We start from the raw sequence: 19,144 nt of genomic DNA, 5'->3' as shown, positions 1-19,144 counted from the left end.
CTTCTCTCTGAAACAAGGATAGGAAGGTGGACGCTTAAAAGCCAGTGATTCCCTCCCATTGGCATAATTCAGTCACCAGCATTGGTGAAACCAGGGTTAGGTTCAGTCAAAACTCACTGTAACTCGGCCCTTGGCATCGCAGTTCAACAAGTAACACCCATCTCTTTCTAAGAGAAGAAGCAAGCTCATCTTCACACTACAAAGAGCTCTCAGAGCTCTGATGAATGAGCACAGAACCCCAAGTGCTGTTCCGCCTTCAGTTTCCATGCAGCCAGAGTATGCTTGCCCAAGCTCCAGCTCCGAGAATACCACGATTCAAATGAACAGCTTGCCCAACTGGGATCAAAACGTGTCACATTATACAGTGACAGATGGTCTTTCCCAAGATCCTCTTACCTCACGTAACTCCAGCCTCTGAGCGACAGCTTCCAAGCACTCCTGCCCCGTGCTCTCCACGGAGAGGGTGCACTCGATCACATTGCTGTCCAGCAGACGGATCCTTGTCACAAAGCAGTTCTTGCTCAGGACGTTGTAGCGCCTGGTCCGTCGCAGCTTCAGCCCGAAAGGCATGGCTGCTGGCCTGGAAGGCGGCCCCTTCCCTGTGCTCTTCCCAGAGTTATCAGCACCCTTGTCGACTCGCCTTGAAGGCTTCTTCAAGTGCCACGACTCTCCTCCAGAAATAGAGGTAGCTGTCCATTCCCAGGGAGAGCTTCAAGGGATTCCTGCAGCAGACATACAAATACATAGAGTTAAGTGTGAAACAAGATGTTCCTAAAGCTCAGTGCAAAAAAGCTTAAAGGAAAAGAGTCACATTTTAAGCCATAGACTAAACATCTCCATGCACAGGACTGCCAGGCACTTACTACATCTCCCAGAAGAACACCTCATACAACACATCTTTCAAAACTCTCTTTTGGCACTGAATGCAAAGCACAGATTTAATTGCAAAGCCCTTCTTTGAGAAGCTCAGAACAAACAGCAGCTCTCCAGGGCAGGCATCCAGAGGTGCTAACTCTCCCACCATTACCCCCACCACAGGGGTCCATAACATAATCTTCAAGTTAAGTTTTGGTGCCCTTGGGCCAGCTTTGAAAGCTAGCTTAGAAAAAGAGAAGGCATAGAGGCATTTAAAAGAGGTGTGATTCTGAAAGAAGAAAGGCTGGCTGCAGCCAGCAGGAAATGCACCTCTGAAAAAATAAACCCCCAAGTATGCATGTGAAAGGCAAGAAGCATCCAAGCCATTTCAGAGAAGGCTCCTCTGATGCAATCCCTGACATGTTGCTCACTTCCAGCTCCAAAGCAATTCTGTATTTCACCCTTTCAGATGGAATGAGTAACTGCAGGAAGACAGCTGTCAGACACCATGATAACACTCGGTGAGAGGGAGAGAACACATATTCTAGATACTGGTTCTAATGACTACTCCTGATATTTATTAGGGACACACACAACTGTGAAGCCAAAATACAAAGCAGACAGAAGAAGCAGAGATACAGAAATAAGGACATTAAGGAAGCTACGATACTCATCTGTGAGATCCATTTCTCTCTCAAAGCTTAGTTAGGAGCAGGTCCAAACTAAACCAAACCAAAGCATTTACAGCTTTAAAATGACATTTTTCACGTGCAGAGAGGAATGGAGTAAAAAGCAAACTACTTGCTACCAAGCCTTCCTGGTTCCATTGGAATATTCTGGAGCAAGAAGTGAAGGGACACAAAAGCTGGCATTTAAAAGTCCATTCCTTGTACCAAATAGTTCCGCAAACAAAAGCTAGCTCCCCTTTCCTTGCTGCTTAGGAGAAGGCCTGGAAAGCATTGCCAGCAGAGTAGGCATCACTTAGCCCAGTGTGACGTTTCAAACAGATATTAGCACATTGCTCACGTGTATCATCTGGCAGAGAACTGCATGACTCAGTTATTTTCACTTTTTACTGCAAGTAGTTGCTATGGAGATCATTAAAAGCAGCCCAACTGACTACAGGGATTATCGTTATACTAGAAACAGAATCATCACCTATTTGAGTCAGTGTATTTTCCAAAGCCAGTATATCCTCACATTTATTAGGGGTAAAGGCAAAACAAAACAAACCCCAAAACACAGAAAGAGAAAACCACAAGCAACCCTCTCACTTAGGTGTGCGACTCCCCTGGTAGTCTACTAGCTTCATCAGAGCAAACCTAGAGGCTTTGAGAAGGAGCATGTGCTATTTGACTGAAGTGCAAAAAAACCTATCACATTAGCTCCTGTAGTTTAATCTCCCACTCTAACTTTCATGGGGACAGAAATAATGTATTATTTTCATAGGACTGCACGAGAGAGCTGCTATACCTTGCATGTCTAACATCAGAAGCCATCCAAGACACATGAATGCATCTTTACAACAACCTGGTGAGCCATGACTCAAACAAGAGGAATTGAAACAAACATTAGCCAGCTTGTCCAACATCACTAAGGTACTAAAACACACAGGCCAAGCTACTGCTTTAACCCCTAGTCAATTATTTGGCAATTATCTTGCTGAGAAACGTACCCAAAACTGCAGCACGAGGTTGAAAAGTGGGAAGAATGGAAGGAAATTACAAACAAGGAAGGGTGTGGAGAACTACATCTTATCAAGAACAGCATTTGTGTTCAGTCTCTGGCTTTGCAGGTTATTCTAAGCCAGACACATGGGGAGTTTTAGCTAGCCTAAAAATAACCTTCCCTTTCATTACTGTTAGCTGCACACATCTCTTTGCAGAGTATGAGTCAGCCTCTGTAGAGTAGTTGTACAGTTAGTAGCAGCCTAAAGATGTTCTTCACTATGAGGGTGGTGAGGCACTGGAACAGGCTGCCCGAAGAAGTGATGAATGGTCCCATCTCTAGCAGTGTTCAAGGCCAGGTTGGATGGTTGACATGGTCTAGTGTGAGGTGTCCCTGCCCATGGCAGGAGGTTGGAACTATATGACCTTAAGGCCCTTTCCAACCCAAACCATTCTATGATTCTATGAAATCAATGTCAGTTTACAAAAAGCCAATGTGATTGGCCTTGCTGACCAGGCACATGGAACACTACAGCTCTCTGAGGATAAGCTGTTCCAGAAGACATGTGTGCAAACATGCTGTTCTGGAATAAACCCACTAATTCTTGTACAATGGCAACATTGACATGGATTGCAAATGAATTACTTGACCATAAACAAGGCAAATACTTCCCCCACTCTTCCAAAAGCAGCAAAGTATCAGGAGTTTTCCTTTAACTCCGCTGAAGGTGATGAGTCAGTCATACAGATGGGATAACAATGCACTTCGTGCAACAGGGTTTGGGTTACTTTTTCATTTCACTTAAGTATACATGAATGCCTGATGACAGCTCTTTCGTACAACTTGTCACACTTAGTTTGTGGTTAAAGAATGAATCAAGACAGCTTGAAATGGCTCCGATCAGCCCAGCCTGTACCAACAATTACTTTTTCAATCTAATGCACATATCTAACTTTCCTGTTTACACTTCTTCTGGATGACCAACTTCCCACTTGGGTTTTCTGGTCAGCTTCCTAAAGAAGATCTCAAAGGCCCTGGTTACATACAGGTTCTTAAAGCAACCAGTGTTTTTGTTTGTATAATCTTAAAAGCAGCAGGAACATCCATTTTTACTCACAGTTATTTTGCAGACAACTGAGAAAAGAAGATGATGACAAGAAACAGAAGGGTTTGGTCTTTCAAGTGAAGGATTATCCCATTACAGGATCTCCTTTCCTGGCTAAGGGATTAACCAAGAGTGGCAATGCCCCCAACCAGGTTAACACAACTATGATGGCATCCACAACGCTTCTCAAACTCACACTATCACTTAAAACCAAATAAAACCAGTGAAACTAAAGCAAGCCTCTAAACAGCTCATCAAATAAACATGAACTTACTCTAATTCTAAAAAAGGATTTATTTCAAGTGTGAAAGACATCAAGATGACAACTTTTAAACTGATACCCTCTATTTAAGGATTTGTTTTTCTGAAGAGAAACTAGACTGAGCTCTTTACAAACTTTGGGGTTTTTTTCCTTTACACTTTTTGTTCCATGTTTCAACTATTTTGGATTCTTTCTTCCACTGCTAGAAAGCAGCTTAAAGATGGTCCCTGATACAAAACTTCTACATTTCAGCTCAAGACAAGCTTACCTATCTCGCTTTACTTCACATGGAAGCCTTACCAGCATACTGCGTGTGCAAAGGCAGCAGATATGGATGCATGATCTCTCCAATGGTATTTCAGTCCCTCATACCACTGCTGCAGCTTGCAAGGGAAGAGAGACGAAGTCACAGAATCATAGTTTGGGTTGGGTTGGAAGGGACCTTTAAAGCTTATCCAGTTCCAACCTCCTGCCACAGGCAGGGATACCTTCCACTAGAGCAGGTTGCTCCAAGCCCCTGTGTCCAACCTGGCCTTGAGCACTGCCAGGGATGGGGCAGCCACAGCTTCTCTGGGCAACCTGTGCCAGCACCTCAGCGCCCTTACAGGCAAGAACTTCCTAATATCTAATCTAAATCTCCCCTCTTTCCGCTTAAAGCCACTGAGTACTTGCACAAGAAGTCCTTCCCTAGGCAAAAGAGTTTTCAGTTGGTACCACTCCCCCATCGCTCAGCAACGGAATACAGTTATTCAAACACGCAGAGGTAGGAAAACACACCTTGTATAACAAAGAATATCTCCCAAGCACAACCTGGGCACCAACCTGAAACACCTTCCAGCTGCAGATGGCACAGCTGTAATGGTTCGGGCAGGAAAAGGCTAATCATGACCTGGAGCACTAACACTACCTATCAGCAACCAGCCTAATCATGACCACTGCAATAGCTCTACCTATCAGCAAGGCCACTCCTGCAAGAGGAACTAGGTCAGATTCACACTGTGATATGTAACACAGGATTGCTTCTGTTTTTTAAGAACATTTACTTAGTTTCTGTATGAAATACAAAAGCTCCTTATGGATTTAGATTTCCTTATGCAGATAAAGATGTGTGCCTTTCCAAACCAGTATTTTTCTTTCCTTTATGAGACATTACAGTGAAACCAGGTCAAACCACTAGCACACACAACGCAAACCAATGAACATTTTATGACTTTTCCAAACCTAAAACCAAAGAAGGCAGAAACAGGAAAAATTCTTCCTTCATTCCCCCAAGTCAGCTGGGGCTGGCCAGAAGTTAGTAGTTTTAATAGATGGACTGGGGGGAGCAAGGGAAGACACTATGAGTTTCAGGAGGAAGAGGCCATGGGGCAGAAGCTGCTTTGTGTGGTGAAGGGCACTGCTGCAGTCACAGGGCACTCTCCTGCTTCCTTAAACTTCTTTAAAGGCCAGAAGAGAGAAAGACTTCTTCTCTCAGGACATTTCCAAGTACATGACTTGCTCTTTATTACAGAGTTAATACACTGAACCACGTTGAAAGGAGCATCCGATAGGAAAGGCGCTGAAAGCAGAATGCTTGCTCTCACTTCATTTGCTTCTGTGGATAACTTCTGAAACTCCAGGAAGACAGCGATTACTGTCAAACTGCAGCCTGTATTTACCAACAGCACATGGCAGCCCTCCAGCATTCCAAGACTGCAGGAGCAGCAGCACACCTAACAGAAGTATGTAACCCTGGGCTGGGCCTGAGACCACAGCATGTGATGCAAGCGGCAAGGGATGTGCTAGCCTACAGTTTTAGGGAAGAGTAACAGCATGCAGGAGACAGGGAGTCTGGCACAACCCATCTCCATCTAGCCGGGCTCTGTCTAGAGGAGGAGATCTCTCTCTGTGGAATAGCTTTCTCTGCCTTGACTGCTCTCATGTGCGAGTTTCATGCAGGTAGAGCACGGTGTGGCGTATTTCTGTGCTGGCGAGGTGTCTGCATCCCACCCAGTTATGAGTGGAATTCCCATAAAGCCTGGTAAACCCCCAGGAGTCAAATCCATCTCTGCAGAGATTAAAGGGGTTTTTAACCCTTACATATACAAGCCTTAAGCTACAAGGCCGCTGTTTTCAACTACTTGCTTCTACAGTCCCTCACAAGACAGGGACCTCATCCTCAGGCATTTAAATCTGGGGGAGATTTAGGTATTACCCTGATCCATATAGTAATAAACCCAACACTTGTGTGCATGAATAGATGCCAAGGACTCTCTAAGACATTCAAAGTAGAAGATGACTGCTACTGCTGCTACTGCTGTGCGCCATCAGACACCAATACACAGTGGCCAAAGATCCAAAATCACACATTTACAATTCTACTTTCCCAATTCCATCACAGCTTTCCTTTCCCAGGAAAATTTCCATTTCCCACCAGATCTATTTTTGCTGCAGCAGGGATTTTTTATCAAAGCCATTGTGTGTTTTCACACAGTCATTGTACTCGACTTGGGTCAGATTCTGCTTTTAGTAGCCTAAATAAAATGTCCAGAGAGCTTTAAATGAAGTCAAAAGAGCCACTCCAATTTGTGCCAGCTAAGATTCTACCCTTTCTTCTCTTTTTGTCACAATACCTCCAAGAGAATGTACTCACTGACTCTGAAGTGCATAAATGTTAGTAGGTGCACCTCTGTTATTCCCTCCTCCCACGCTAAAGAACCATTCTTTCCATGAAAACACCTTTCTTGTGCATCCACAGAACTATGGAGTTGTGTGGATACATCTATCAAGCAAACACCTATTACTCTTCAGCATCAAGGTCCACACTTAACAAGTATTTTTGTGGATCTGAGTGTCCAACAGTCTCTCACAGAAAAGATGTGAACTTCCCAAACCACAGATGAGAGCCTTATCCATAATTTCCTTATTCCTCACTCCAGAATACCCTCAACAGGTCTTTCTAACTACTTGTGAAGGATTCTTTGAGTTACCGTAAGCATTCAAGTTAGGAGTAACACCTGCATAAAGTAACATACCTAAGTGACAGTGGGGGTGCCATTGCGACCAGCTTTAGCCCACAACAGTGCGAGTAATGAAGCTGGAGTTTTTACCATTCACCTGTACACCTTGCATTCAAAAGTCAAAAAAACCCCAACAAAGTGAAATGCCAAACCCCAGCAGTTTTCCTTCAAGTAGGAAAAGCTGCCTGATTGCCCATGCCAAGCATCTGCAGCAGCTCCACCTCTCCACCATGGCAGGTTTTAGGTCACCAGGGTACAGCAGTTAACTATTTACAACCTCACACCTTGGCTGTGTTATTGCAAGACCTCAAACTAGAAACAGCCAAGAGTGATTGGTGCCTGGATGGCACCAGACCAAGGATGCAGTTTTGCCCCTGAGGCAGACTCATCTAGGATGCTCGGGTACTGCCAGGAATGAGAGGAAAGTCCTGCTTTCTTCCCCACTTTATGTCCCTAACTCAGTAAAACGGGATCCTTTCAGCTTGGTTAGTGTGTTTAAATAGCTCACGGTGGAGCCCAGCATGAGCAGTTCACCTGGCACAGGGGAGAGAGCAGAATCACACACCTCAGAGGAGGAAAAATAAGAGCAGTGCTGCATTCATTGACACCAGTTGGTCAGATCAGCTGGGCAAGTTCTGAACTCACAGCCCAAGGCAGGCTCCTGGGCTCAGCAGGCAAAGGAGCTTCCTAGAACATATTTCCATTCTTCCTGTATGGCAAAGCTATGGTAGAATAAAAGTCTAAGAATAAAATGTGAAATAGTCAGCTGATTTAGACAGCACTTTTTTTTTACCCCAAATAAAGCAATTTATTCTGTAATTGAATGCCCCTAAGAAAAGTTATTATTACAGACTCTAGATGGGCTATATCTTCAACATGGACAAACCATTCAGAAAAAGAGAAGTCAAACCAACACTCTGGTATTTGGGCACATCCTTCTTTCAGGCCTGGTACTACACCAGCTGTCTAAGAAAGGCACCAAAAGCATAAGGCCCTGCATCCTAAATTTACACTAAATACTTGAAGTATCATGGAAACTTAACTGTTACTGTAAGGGTCAACCATTTAAAATCAATTATATTCAGATGACAAAACCTCTCAGGAGAGTTGACTAGATTGTTCAATTTGTATTCCTATATTACCCCCCCAGCTACAATCAGTAGCAACATCGTATCAGTGCCATGTACTTTTCCTTTCAGCTAGTCACCTCTGTGACACGTTTTCAACTCTTTCAGACTTGTTTGAGCGATAGCGATTGGAAGAGATTACATTTCCTGCTAAATGTGATTGATAGCCATATAAAACAGTGATGGATACGCTTAGTTAAAACCACAGGAAAACTCCTTACACCGTGTTTTCATTAGTCTCTCCTGTTACAAAGACATGAGTAAAACTTAAGTTCTGAACACAGGACAACATGAAGAAGCAATAGCTCTAACAGAGGCAAGTGTCAGCGTAAAATCATACACCCCAGTGCATTCACACTAGTTAAACATCCACCAGCACCAACTGGTGCCGGTTATTCTTTGATTTCAATTGATGGGATAAAAAGTTTGTCAAAAATGTGACAACAGAAGTTCAAACATCACTTATCCTGCTTTAATGCAAAAAATATCTGTTCTCAAGCATGCAGTTCATGCAGTGCTGCCCTCAGATGAGGGTAATACAGTCCCAGCAAAATATGGTCCTATGCATTTAATAAAGGTGTGCTATTTTGTTCCTGCCTTTCTTCTGATGCGAATGTGGCTTATACATGTGAGTTTCTACAACTTCTGCTCCAAGAGTGGGCATGCCTGTGTACCTCTCACTGTGGTTTGCTTCCTTTCATATACGTATTTTGGAAACTTATAGTCTTTAAAATGAACAGAAATTGGGAAAACTTGAGTTAGAACTACAGATTGCTAAAATGCATCATCCTGCCCTTAACTCTAAAGATTGCACAAGTCAAAAAGGTACCTTCTTAATTTAAGGAAGTTCCAACATATTGCAATTCCTTGACCCACAAGAAGAGAAAATGTTTTCTTTGTAAAGCCCAAAGAATCACACATATAACTGAGGGAGAAGGGAAAACTCAGCAGGAAGCACTTAACTTGCAGCATATCAAATGTCAACAGCGTGACAGCTCCAAACCTACCATTTTCCTTATGGATCCTTATGGATGCAGCGCTACCCTCACTGATGTCAGTAACCAGACTGGCACCAAGTGAAGTCAGACCCATACCCAACGGCTTATTGTAATGATAACATCTTATCCAGTTTCTGGAAGTTCAGAGCAATGGTGTACATTCCCAAGAGAGGCTCACTTAATTTCATACAGCTATTCACAACTGAATCAGGATAATGCAATGGAGGAAGTATTGCTCCAGGTAAGCAAGTGTGATGGGATGGAGGAAAAGGAAGTGGGGGGAATAACACGGTAAAAGCATGCACACTGTGCATCCTAACTCACAACTGAGCACATTTAGTTACATACGTAGATATTTCATCCACGATCATAACATGAGCTTCTGAACTTGCACGGAAGAAAGCCTCTCCATGACTCAATGCATTAAAACATCAATGCTACAAAATGCTTTTACAAAATGGAAATAATTCCTTCAAGGAGGATTATATTGTGTGCACATACATGAAGAAAGTAAATCTGTTATCTTTACTGAATACAGGCCTTGATGTAAATCACACAGCCATGGTCTATGAATAACCGCGTTTGTTTCGACAGCAAAACACCTCATCTAAAATACAGAATAGCTGCCGGAAATGAGCTAACAGGACTTTTCTTTCTGTAGTAAGGGATTATTTTCCACTGCCCACTGTGTGGGCTTAAACACTAGCCTGAAAGAGTCAAAATACTGAGAAGAAAGATTTATGGCTAAAGGCAGGGTTAGGGGGGGACCTGCTTTGAAGCGACTGACTCCTTTGACTGGTGCCTCAGAACCACAAGGCTACAAAGGGACCCCTCTCTGTGAGCAGCCCTTGGCATTCTTCCTTCATCTCTGCTGCAGATCGCACTGATAAACAAGATTTGAACACAATTACCTGGTATCAGGGAGCTGGACAGCAGATAGGAGTTATTATTAACAACAGATGGCATGGTTTTGCCTAAGAACTTTCAACAAGGAAGCTCTTACGCCTCAAATACTACTCAAGCTATCAGTGGGAATCCTTCAACGCTAGTATGTTTTCCAAAAGTTTTCAAAGGAGTTTGGGAGAAAAATTACACATATAATTCCACAGCATTCCAATAAGTGCTGCTAGTTGCACTGGCAGAGGAAGGAACTGTACAAACTCTGATTCCGTATTGTTTCATTGTAAAAAGGTGTGATTTTCTTCTTTACTTGTAAAAGCACTATAATTGATAAGTTTAGATTGGCTTCTTTCCCCTAACATATTATTTGTCATTAATTCTCCTCAAGAGAACAGCTTTGCACTGAAGGCTAGTAAAACTCTGTTAGTTTTGGAGTACAAAATACAAGTTGCAGCTTTCTACACAAGCTCACTGTAATAAATTGTAAAACCTGTGGCATGCCATTCTCTGCTCAGCTTTCAGAATAGTGCTTCAATAAACTCTTTACCACCACTCCCTATAAGCCTGGACAAATTACTCACCCTTTTCATATGATGATAGCTTTATTTGGAGTCATACTTGACGTTATCAGCTTTTAATGAGATTACAGCCCAATTCTTGTTAGCCGACTCTATGAGAGAAGGCAGCTGCTTTGTAACACTTCAGAGGGAAAAAAAGCTTTGCAGAAAGTTTTAATTTAGCCATGAGTTGAAAGGAAAATTTTCTTTAAAATAAAAGAGCTTTATTATTTGTTCACATTAATCCATTTTTACGTTAGCATTTTAGCATGACTAGAACGCAAAGACCAAAACTGACCCTCCCTAGCTCACAGAATAGACTTTGTATATTGAAATAGAGAGACAGAAGCATTAACATCTAACATGACCATTTTATGGGTTTGCTGTTCTTCACAAGCAATTCAGATTTAAACCACAGAGTTTAGCCTGGCTTTCAGTTCTCATATGAAAAAAAGAAACCTCCATCTAAACACAACTTGCACAAAATCAAAACATCTTCTGTATGACCACAGGTAGGTGTATTTATTGTACATGCATATCAAAAGTGGCACAAATAGGCCTTTGATCCACCATAGTGGCTGTTGAAGTTCTACTGAATGCAGACAAATATAAATATTATAGATAGATTACTTAAGTTTATTTTCTTACAAGTACAAAACCTAAACAGCAGAACAGAAGAAGGTGGAGTAAAATAAAAAACAGTTAAATAACCCTGTTTATATGTTTTCTTTTTTTGGTTTCTCATATTTGAACATACAGAAGTCTAAAGCAATGAGGTATCCCTAACATTTACACTCAGCATTAACTGCAATGCAGGGAAAAGCAAGAGAAGAAACAAGGAACAGAAATAAAGCAAGTGGAGAAAGCCCATGCAGTGCAGCCCTTCCTGTAATTCTGTCTCTGGTTAGCAAGTGGGAAGCAGTTTGTTTCTTTAACTTGAAGCCTGATATACACATTCCTCTGCAGCTTTATGTGGACATGGCCAACAGATCACATTCATTCTTAAAGGAGCTCAATGAACAGCACAGCAATCCCATAAACTAGGAGATGGATAGCAAGAATAGAATCATACAATCAACTGGGTTGAAAAAGGCCTTTAAGATCAAGTCCAACCTTTACCCCAGCACTGCCAAGGCCACCACTAAACCATGTCACTAAAGGCCTCATGCAAAAGTTGCTGTATGTGATGAAAAAAAGGGATAAGACAAGACTGCACATGATGCTGTCCTACAGCAATATCTACCGCATACAAGGCAACAGTACCAGTGGAAGGGAAAAGGGAAGTGCTGCCGCCAAGCCGGCAGGGCACTGCCATTCCATCCAAGCTGCTCAGCACTGCTGAAGTTCATCATTTCCATTTGCAGAGACAAGGCTCCAAGACAAATTTGCCAAGAATTAACTGCCTTTTCCATAAAATGATTAGCTGTGCTTTTCTGAAAGAGTTACCAAGGGCCAAAAGGCCATAGGGTAATTATTTACAGCACTGATGCCAGGCGTGAAGAGACAGATCAAGCCATTTCAAATCCCACACAGAGGAAGGAGTGAGAAACCCCTGCAGTTTGTTTACCGTCCCCATGAAGAGCACCAGCTCTACTCTTCCTTCTTGGTACTGATAGACTGCAATGGAAATACAAAACCAGACTCGGGACCTTCAGTTTTCCATTTCCAAGTTCACACTTCTCTACTTGAGAAGAACAAAAAAGAAGAAATGAAGCCCACCTGCTGAAGACAGCAGGCATTATGAATCATGGAATCAACCAGGCTGGGAAAGCCCTTTAAGCTCATCAAGTCCAACCATTCCCCAGCACTGCCCTGGGCAGCCTGTTCCAATGGCTGAGCACCCTCTGGGGAAGGAATTGTTCCTCATCTCCATTTAAACCTCCCCTGGTGCTGCTTGAGGACGTTTCCTCTTGTCCCATCACTTGTTACTTGGGAAAAAGAGACTGACATGACATTGCCTTGCTTTGGTTTGGAAAGGTATCCAGCTCAATTCTGACTGCAACCTATGGGTACAGTATAAACCACTGTCCTGCATCTCAGCATAGGGAGAGATTCTAATCTGCTCTTGTGGGAGGCAGCAGAGTCCAGCCTTGACTCTCAAAGAGGGAAGAGGATTGCTGGGAAGGAGTTTTAAGTATGCTCATGAAAAAAAGCACAGCTCCTATCTTCCCAGGGCCCCCCCACTGCAGAATACAGGACACTCAGTCCAAAAGTATTTTCAGTGCCTAAATATAACACAGGCATTCACACAGCATAAATAGGAGAATCCTTCTGAAGGGCTATCTTCAAAACAACCTCCATTCTAAGCAAGACTAAAGTTCAAAGTCATATACTGGCATGTCACATTCAGGAAATCCTTGTAAGAGTAATGAAGTTATTGTTATTCTACCTGGCTATTTTTATAAAGTTTCTGGAAGCAAGAAACACGTCATGTGCTTCAATAACTGCTTGTCTACCTTCATGTTTCTCTCAGTGACAAGGCAAGAAAATGTAATGGAATATGGTTATATCCTCATGGGATTTCACAATACCAGTTTTCATTGGCAGCCATGCATTACATATCCCAAATCACATTTTTTCAGTCTTTCTTCTCAACTTTTGATACATAAACTTGTCAGAGTAGAATACTGCTGGCCCTTAATACTGCAGTTTATGCCAAAAATAATATGAAGCTATTCAAATCACAAAGCCAATTGAAAAATAAATACTTCAAAACATCCAAGCGTAAACATTACGACTGGATCAAGGTAAAAAAGGCTTTATAGGAAAGCTGAGAAGTAAAACACAGACATGAAACCCACACCAAAACAAGCCAAACAACAAACCCTCACAGATAGGAGACTGACAGAAAGAAAGTGTAGAAGACAGTCCAAGAACCTGCTTCTTTTTGTGTTCCTCCTACTCCATCAGGTGTTCTGGAAGAGGAAATCAATCATTAACTTTCAAATAAAGTGTCACTGGGGACCATTAAAGGCAATGCTGTGAAAGGGTTTATTCATCTTTCTAACCGCATTATCCCATCTGAGCAACTAGCTCCTGCAGGACACGGTGTTAGGTGTTCACAGCTATTGAAAGTGGTATCCCAGCTGAATCATAAATAACCTGCAGTAACATAAACTCTTAGAAGTGACAGGTATCTTCAGATCTCAGTGCAGCAAATGCGTGCCAGCATGGGAGACGCAGCATCCTGACACAAGCTACTCACAACAGACAATTCCCAAATCCCTCCTTACTATCCCTAAATGGTCAAGCAATCACTTGTAACTGGCAGTAGGATGCATGCATTGGCAGACACACATCTTCTGACAGTGACACGGGCAGCACAAAATCTGCTACTATGCTTTTACAATGAAATTAAATATATTAGCAGAGCCACAAAGCCAAGTTCATATGCAGGTTCCTTCTTTGGGTCACTGGGCTAAACAACGCTTTGCCTGCTAGTAAGACTCAAACAGCACCCTCTCCTTACCATGATGAATGAAAGTATTTAGCCTTACAGAAGAAAGTTGGGTTTCTTTAAAGTTAGAGCAATGGGAAAGTTAAATTTTTAAGTTAAAGGAGAAAAACCCATCACTTTGCCTGGCATAAAGTGGAGAGAGAGTGGGAGAAGAAGGAAAAGGCTGGCAAAGATAAGCAAAGAGCATAAAGAAAACATTTCTTCAATGCAGATGGGAAAGGGCAGTAAAAACTTTGCAGCTGTTGGCTGATTTGTCCAAGCTTCAAGTGTTCTGAAGAAGTAAAAGAGCGGGTGGCACGAATCCCATGTAACATGCAGAATTTAGAAGAGCAGTCTCTTCTCTTAAACTCTGTCACCTATTCAGGCTGTGCTTTTCTCCCATTGCAGTCAAACCTCATTTACCTCTTTTTTGTAGATAACTAGTAAACACCACTGACCAAAACAAAGCCAGAAACCACCTCAACTCTATGTTTTAGCTCCTTCAGTGCAGAGGTGCAACACGACTACTGATAACCTGTTTTTGAAAGTCAGGCTAATCCATTTATGCAGGTATTTTTATTCAGAGCAATTATATTACTCCATGAAAGTAAGTTCACATTAGAATCATAAAATCATAGAATAGTTAGGGTTAGAAAGGACCTTAAGTTCCTTAACCATTCAGTTCCACCCCCCCGCCATGGGCAGGGACACCTCACACTAAACCACGCTACCCAAGGCTCTGTCCAACCTGGCCTTGAACACTGCCAGGGACGGAGCATTCATAACTTCCTTGGGCAACCCACTCCAGTGCCTCACCACCTTAACAGCATCCCTATCACCCAGTACCTCACAGAAGTAAGAACAACATATTTGTGTACAAACCAGAACAAATACCACGGTAGTTTCAAGAAGTTAACAAGGTGAAGTAGCCCGTTCCGGAATCAAGACTGCCCACCACTCCAGACACCAAAGAGCATCCCAACTTCTCAATTTACTTGTCCTTGGAACAGTGTTAATGCAACTTAAGGGGTTCTAGAAAACAAAATTAACTACTTTTATAGCCAAGAAAAGCAATAAAGTACTATATATATAATTTCCTACCACTACTACAGCTACCTGTGGTGTCTTAAGACAAACTGCAAGCAAGAGAAGATTGTCTGAAACCTTGAGAATTGAAGACAGATGTTCAGGCAAGATGCCCTACATTAAAGAATGGTCCACGCAGTTGAGGAGGTTCAAACACCCACTTTCAGCTGGAGAAACAAAACAGGAATTCAATAAAAACCCTGAAGTGGTATTAAAATCATGTGCCCTTGCTGTATCCCATATATAGCTAGCTTTCCTTCGTAGGGTGGTACCCTGAATGCTGCACAATGACAACAGAAGAAGAGTCTGGCTGCAGACATTAGTATAAACTTAGTTTTGTAAGTATTGTTTTCCTTCTACAGAACAAAGACTGAAATACTCCATGTAACATTTTATCCTCCTGTAACTGAAGAATACAGCATGCAGACTTCCTGTAATGGAACACACTTTTCTTTTCCATATGCAACTGAAACTGCCAAGTTCAAATAGAGAAAAATATTACATGTATCCATGGATATCTAATTTTAGAAAGACAAACAGTTCTCCTGCTCCAGCAGCAGGGAAAGAGATGGTCAGAAACAGTTATTACAAGCCCTGTGGAAAGGAACTATGGCAGTATGTGACGTGGGGAGAAGGTGGTAAGGACTGAGTTGGGCAAGTGCCCATGAGGGAAACAAGGCTTCCATGAGTCTGAGATGACTGACTACAGTCAAGGCCACCACATCTGACTGCCAGCTTGACAGGCTAATTTGTCTAAAACACAACCACTTTGAGAAGAATAATGCCTTCTGAGCCTTTGCAGCCATTTTCAAACTCTATGTCATGTTAGTAAGCACTGAGATTGATATTACTATGACTCCACAAATCTGGCCAGATGTCTTCAGAAACTTAACCAGGGGATTTTCATATCTAGAATCTGAGAGCTAGATAGTTTTACTGCATGCAAGCACACTTACATAGTATAGCTCTTGCAACCAAAAAGGTGTAAAATCCAGCAGGTGAAATGTACTGCGAACATCCCACAGGAAATACAGACAGAAAACCAAAATAACCCGAGAAACAGTTGAAATGTGTTCAAATGTGTTTCCTAAGAAGAAAGAAAGTCACAGCTCTAAAAACAAACACCTGAATATAAAATGCAGATGGTCTGGAACACTATAAGCAGCCAACAGACCTGCTTGAATGAGCCATCTAGCCAGGAAACACAGGGCACTACTAGTACAAAGATGTCTGAAATGGAACAGCTTGTTTTGAACACAAACTGACAACACAAAGGCTTCTGCAGAGAATGCATCTTCTGTTGAAACAAAGCTACAGAAAACACTTGAGACATGCACTGGTTTCAAGTATTCTGGATGCGAAGTACCAACCGTTTCCCATTCTAACTATAAAAACCAATCAGGCACGCTTGAATGTTACAGTTTATCTTCTTCAGTGCTAGTCAACATCATGAACATATTGAAATCCTTAAAGGAAAATAATGATGTTCACTACTGTGCATATTGCTTCTGTATGAAAAGGTACCAGTAAACAGCATAAAGCAAGCATATAAAGAGACAACATGGAGAAAGCCCCTGTATGTTATAGGTTCTGGAGCAACAGGCCAGACTCTCCTTACAAAAAGAGTGTTAGTGCTGGAAAACAGTTGCCAAAGGCCCTTATATTTACCTTAAGCAGCTGATAGGGGTAGCAGCACTCTCCTTAGTAAAAGTCACCAGTCTCCACTACCAGCAAAATGTATTCCCGTCAACAGAACGTGGTTCCTTAGCATTACAAACTGTAGTTAGCAACAGAGTTAGCTACTTTTAATTATGAACAAGCTTTGTAATTCAGATATACCTTTGAGCTGTGTTATGGAATTTAGAAAACACCTCATTCTTTAAACACACTACTAACTGGATCCATGAAAACCAGAACTGCCACCTCACTTTGAGAACTGAAACCTGCCTGGACTTCTGATCTCTTGTCCAGAATCAGCAGGCAAAGGATTACCAGTCCTCAAGGCATGATGAATCCTATTTAAACTTACCAGCTCATCTGCACTTGAAAATTCTATCTACTTTGCTTCCCCAGCTCTTACACACAGGAACTCCCCACAGGATTGTACTATTACATACTAAAGGACTGCTACAAGAAATCAAATTGGCAATCTTGGGATTATCCTAAATGCTTGGGTTTATTTCTTGACAGTATCATTAACAGGAGGCAAGAGAATCTTACAGATAAGGGCAGCAAAAGGTAAAATAATTGGATTATTATAATGCCAAAAGTGTGACAAGAATCATGACTTTCTAAATGCCAAGAGATGCATCTCCCTGCCCTTAAGGTTGGTGAAATACTGGTCAGAAAAGCACCTCCTGTTCAATCTGATTTGCAGCTCAGTCATCCTGGTTACTAAAAAAGGATACACAACTAAAATGAAGCTCACTGCTCATTAATACTACTAAAATTTAAATAGATGGTCTGAGGACAAAGTAACCACCCAGCAAAAAGAAACCTCAAAAGGTCTGCAGAAAACCCAGCTGAAAAACAATATAACAAAGCATTCTTTCAAGGGCAGCTCTGAAATTTACTATAAAGTCCAGAAATAGCCACTGAAGAATTACAATGATGAATTTAGCTTGCCAAATTACAACTGCATTGCATAATTCCAGCAAGCTATGCTGACATCCCACGGAGGGCACTAACACCCCCTTCTCAGAGACCTACCAAGACCTAGATTACAGAGCAGATGATCTCCCTCCTGTGACTCTCTATGTGGTTCTTTGTTAGTGCCCAGCTCAATTTTTTTGTTTCCTTATTTTTATCGCACATGAGAACATTGGGATATTTTGACTACGGAATGTTTCTGACTGAAAATAGACAAAAGAATCCAAATAAAATTAATCAAAGGCACATAATGATAAACAGCACTCATTCCCCACCGTTAAAACCTTGCTTTTTAACCCAAATTTATCTGCTAGAAGTTTACCAGCCAGATTTCCTGCCCCTGCTCCCAGCCAATCTCTTCCCCAGCAGCCAGCCAAGAATTCCCTGATTTCCAACCCATGTAGTGACCCAGGCAGGAGCGCTGCGCCAAAGGTACCCTAACAGTCAGGTAATCCTTGTTTTCCACTGTCTGCCCTCAGCAAACCTCACCATAAATTCTCTATATAGCTTTAAAACAAACCAAAGGCTCCTACACAAAAACAATCCCTGTTACAAGGAGCTGAAACGTGTCCATGAACACACCAAACCAGCTCTAAAGTTGCTTTGGAAGCCTGAATCCCGGTCATGAGCGTGTGTTCACGACCCGACAGCCAGTCCTTTGCAACACGATACAGTCTCTTTGCTACAGCTCACTGGTTCAGAAGGAGAGGGGCCGTATCCGATTAAAAACAACAGGAAATTGACCACAGCAATAAATCCCAAGCTCTGGCTGCTGCAATTCCTTATCTTCCATGAGCAGTTGGTGGTGTGCAAAACCCATGCAACTTTTTCTTTTCAAAGCAAAACCGAACAACCCATTAAAAATCACTCCAAAACTGGAGCTTCTACACAGTAATAGCTTACACCAGCCTTGGGAGACCTAGAGCCCCGAGATCACCTTCCTGTCATGCCAGGATATCCTGTTATATTTTGACTGGTTTACTGCTGCCTCCAGGCAAACCCATGTCACTGAGAAAGTGAAGTCGGTGCACAAAGAGTGACAGGTCCCAAAGAATCTCAACAGAGGCTTTGGCACTTCTGCCAGGACTTGCATTGCTCTTTCCATGCATTTTCTGCACCCAACTGATCTGTCTGTCCCCTCCGACAGCATTTTTCACTTTACCTCCTGGAAAAAACTACTCTCCGAGATGATGCTAATGCTCCTCTGTTGGCTTACCAACGTGCAAAAGGAATTCCACTGGCAGTGTTAGTTCCACAAACCCCACTACTGGAGATGCAGTTTCTGCTGGGCTGCAGAAAAAGGGATGGGGGGCAGCGAAGGGGTAGCCAAGGCTTGAATGGAATAAAATACATAAGCAACAGGATTTCATTCAACTGGCAGAGACTACATTGAGCTTTTTGCCAGCGTAACTGTGTCTATTGTGGGTCTGACTTGTTTTCCCACTCCTAAAAGGCAGAGCTTTGCCAACAGAACTTTAAAGACCAAGACCAGCAGTGTGGGT

The 19,144-nt window shown here is 42.4% G+C and overlaps 1 protein-coding gene across 4 annotated transcripts in view; it reads right to left on the bottom strand.

Moving 5' to 3' along the window:
• The window catches only part of LOC133212451 (tyrosine-protein phosphatase non-receptor type 14-like), an 87,826-nt gene that overhangs the window by 45,217 nt on the left and 23,465 nt on the right, over positions 1–19,144 (bottom strand). For 3 of the 4 annotated variants that reach the window (XR_009725478.1, XM_061353918.1, XM_061353920.1), the window contains exon 2: positions 397–722. Coding sequence is in view for 3 of the 4 variants with exons in the window: in XM_061353918.1 (XP_061209902.1) it covers positions 397–570 (174 nt within the window). In the remaining variant the exon portion in view is untranslated. Of the gene's footprint in view, positions 1–396; positions 723–16,661; positions 16,731–19,144 lie in introns of those variants that run through there. The other variant, XM_061353919.1, reaches the window with a different exon arrangement.

The sequence above is a fragment of the Neopsephotus bourkii genome, unplaced genomic scaffold (genome assembly GCF_033783945.1).
Source record: "Neopsephotus bourkii isolate Nb327-2 ecotype Australia unplaced genomic scaffold, CSIRO-AGI_Nbou_v1 NB_707, whole genome shotgun sequence".
NCBI classification, from domain to species: Eukaryota; Metazoa; Chordata; class Aves; order Psittaciformes; family Psittacidae; genus Neopsephotus; species Neopsephotus bourkii.
The sequence above is the reverse complement of the archived record's forward strand: the minus strand, read 5'-3'. Positions and strand labels throughout refer to the sequence as shown.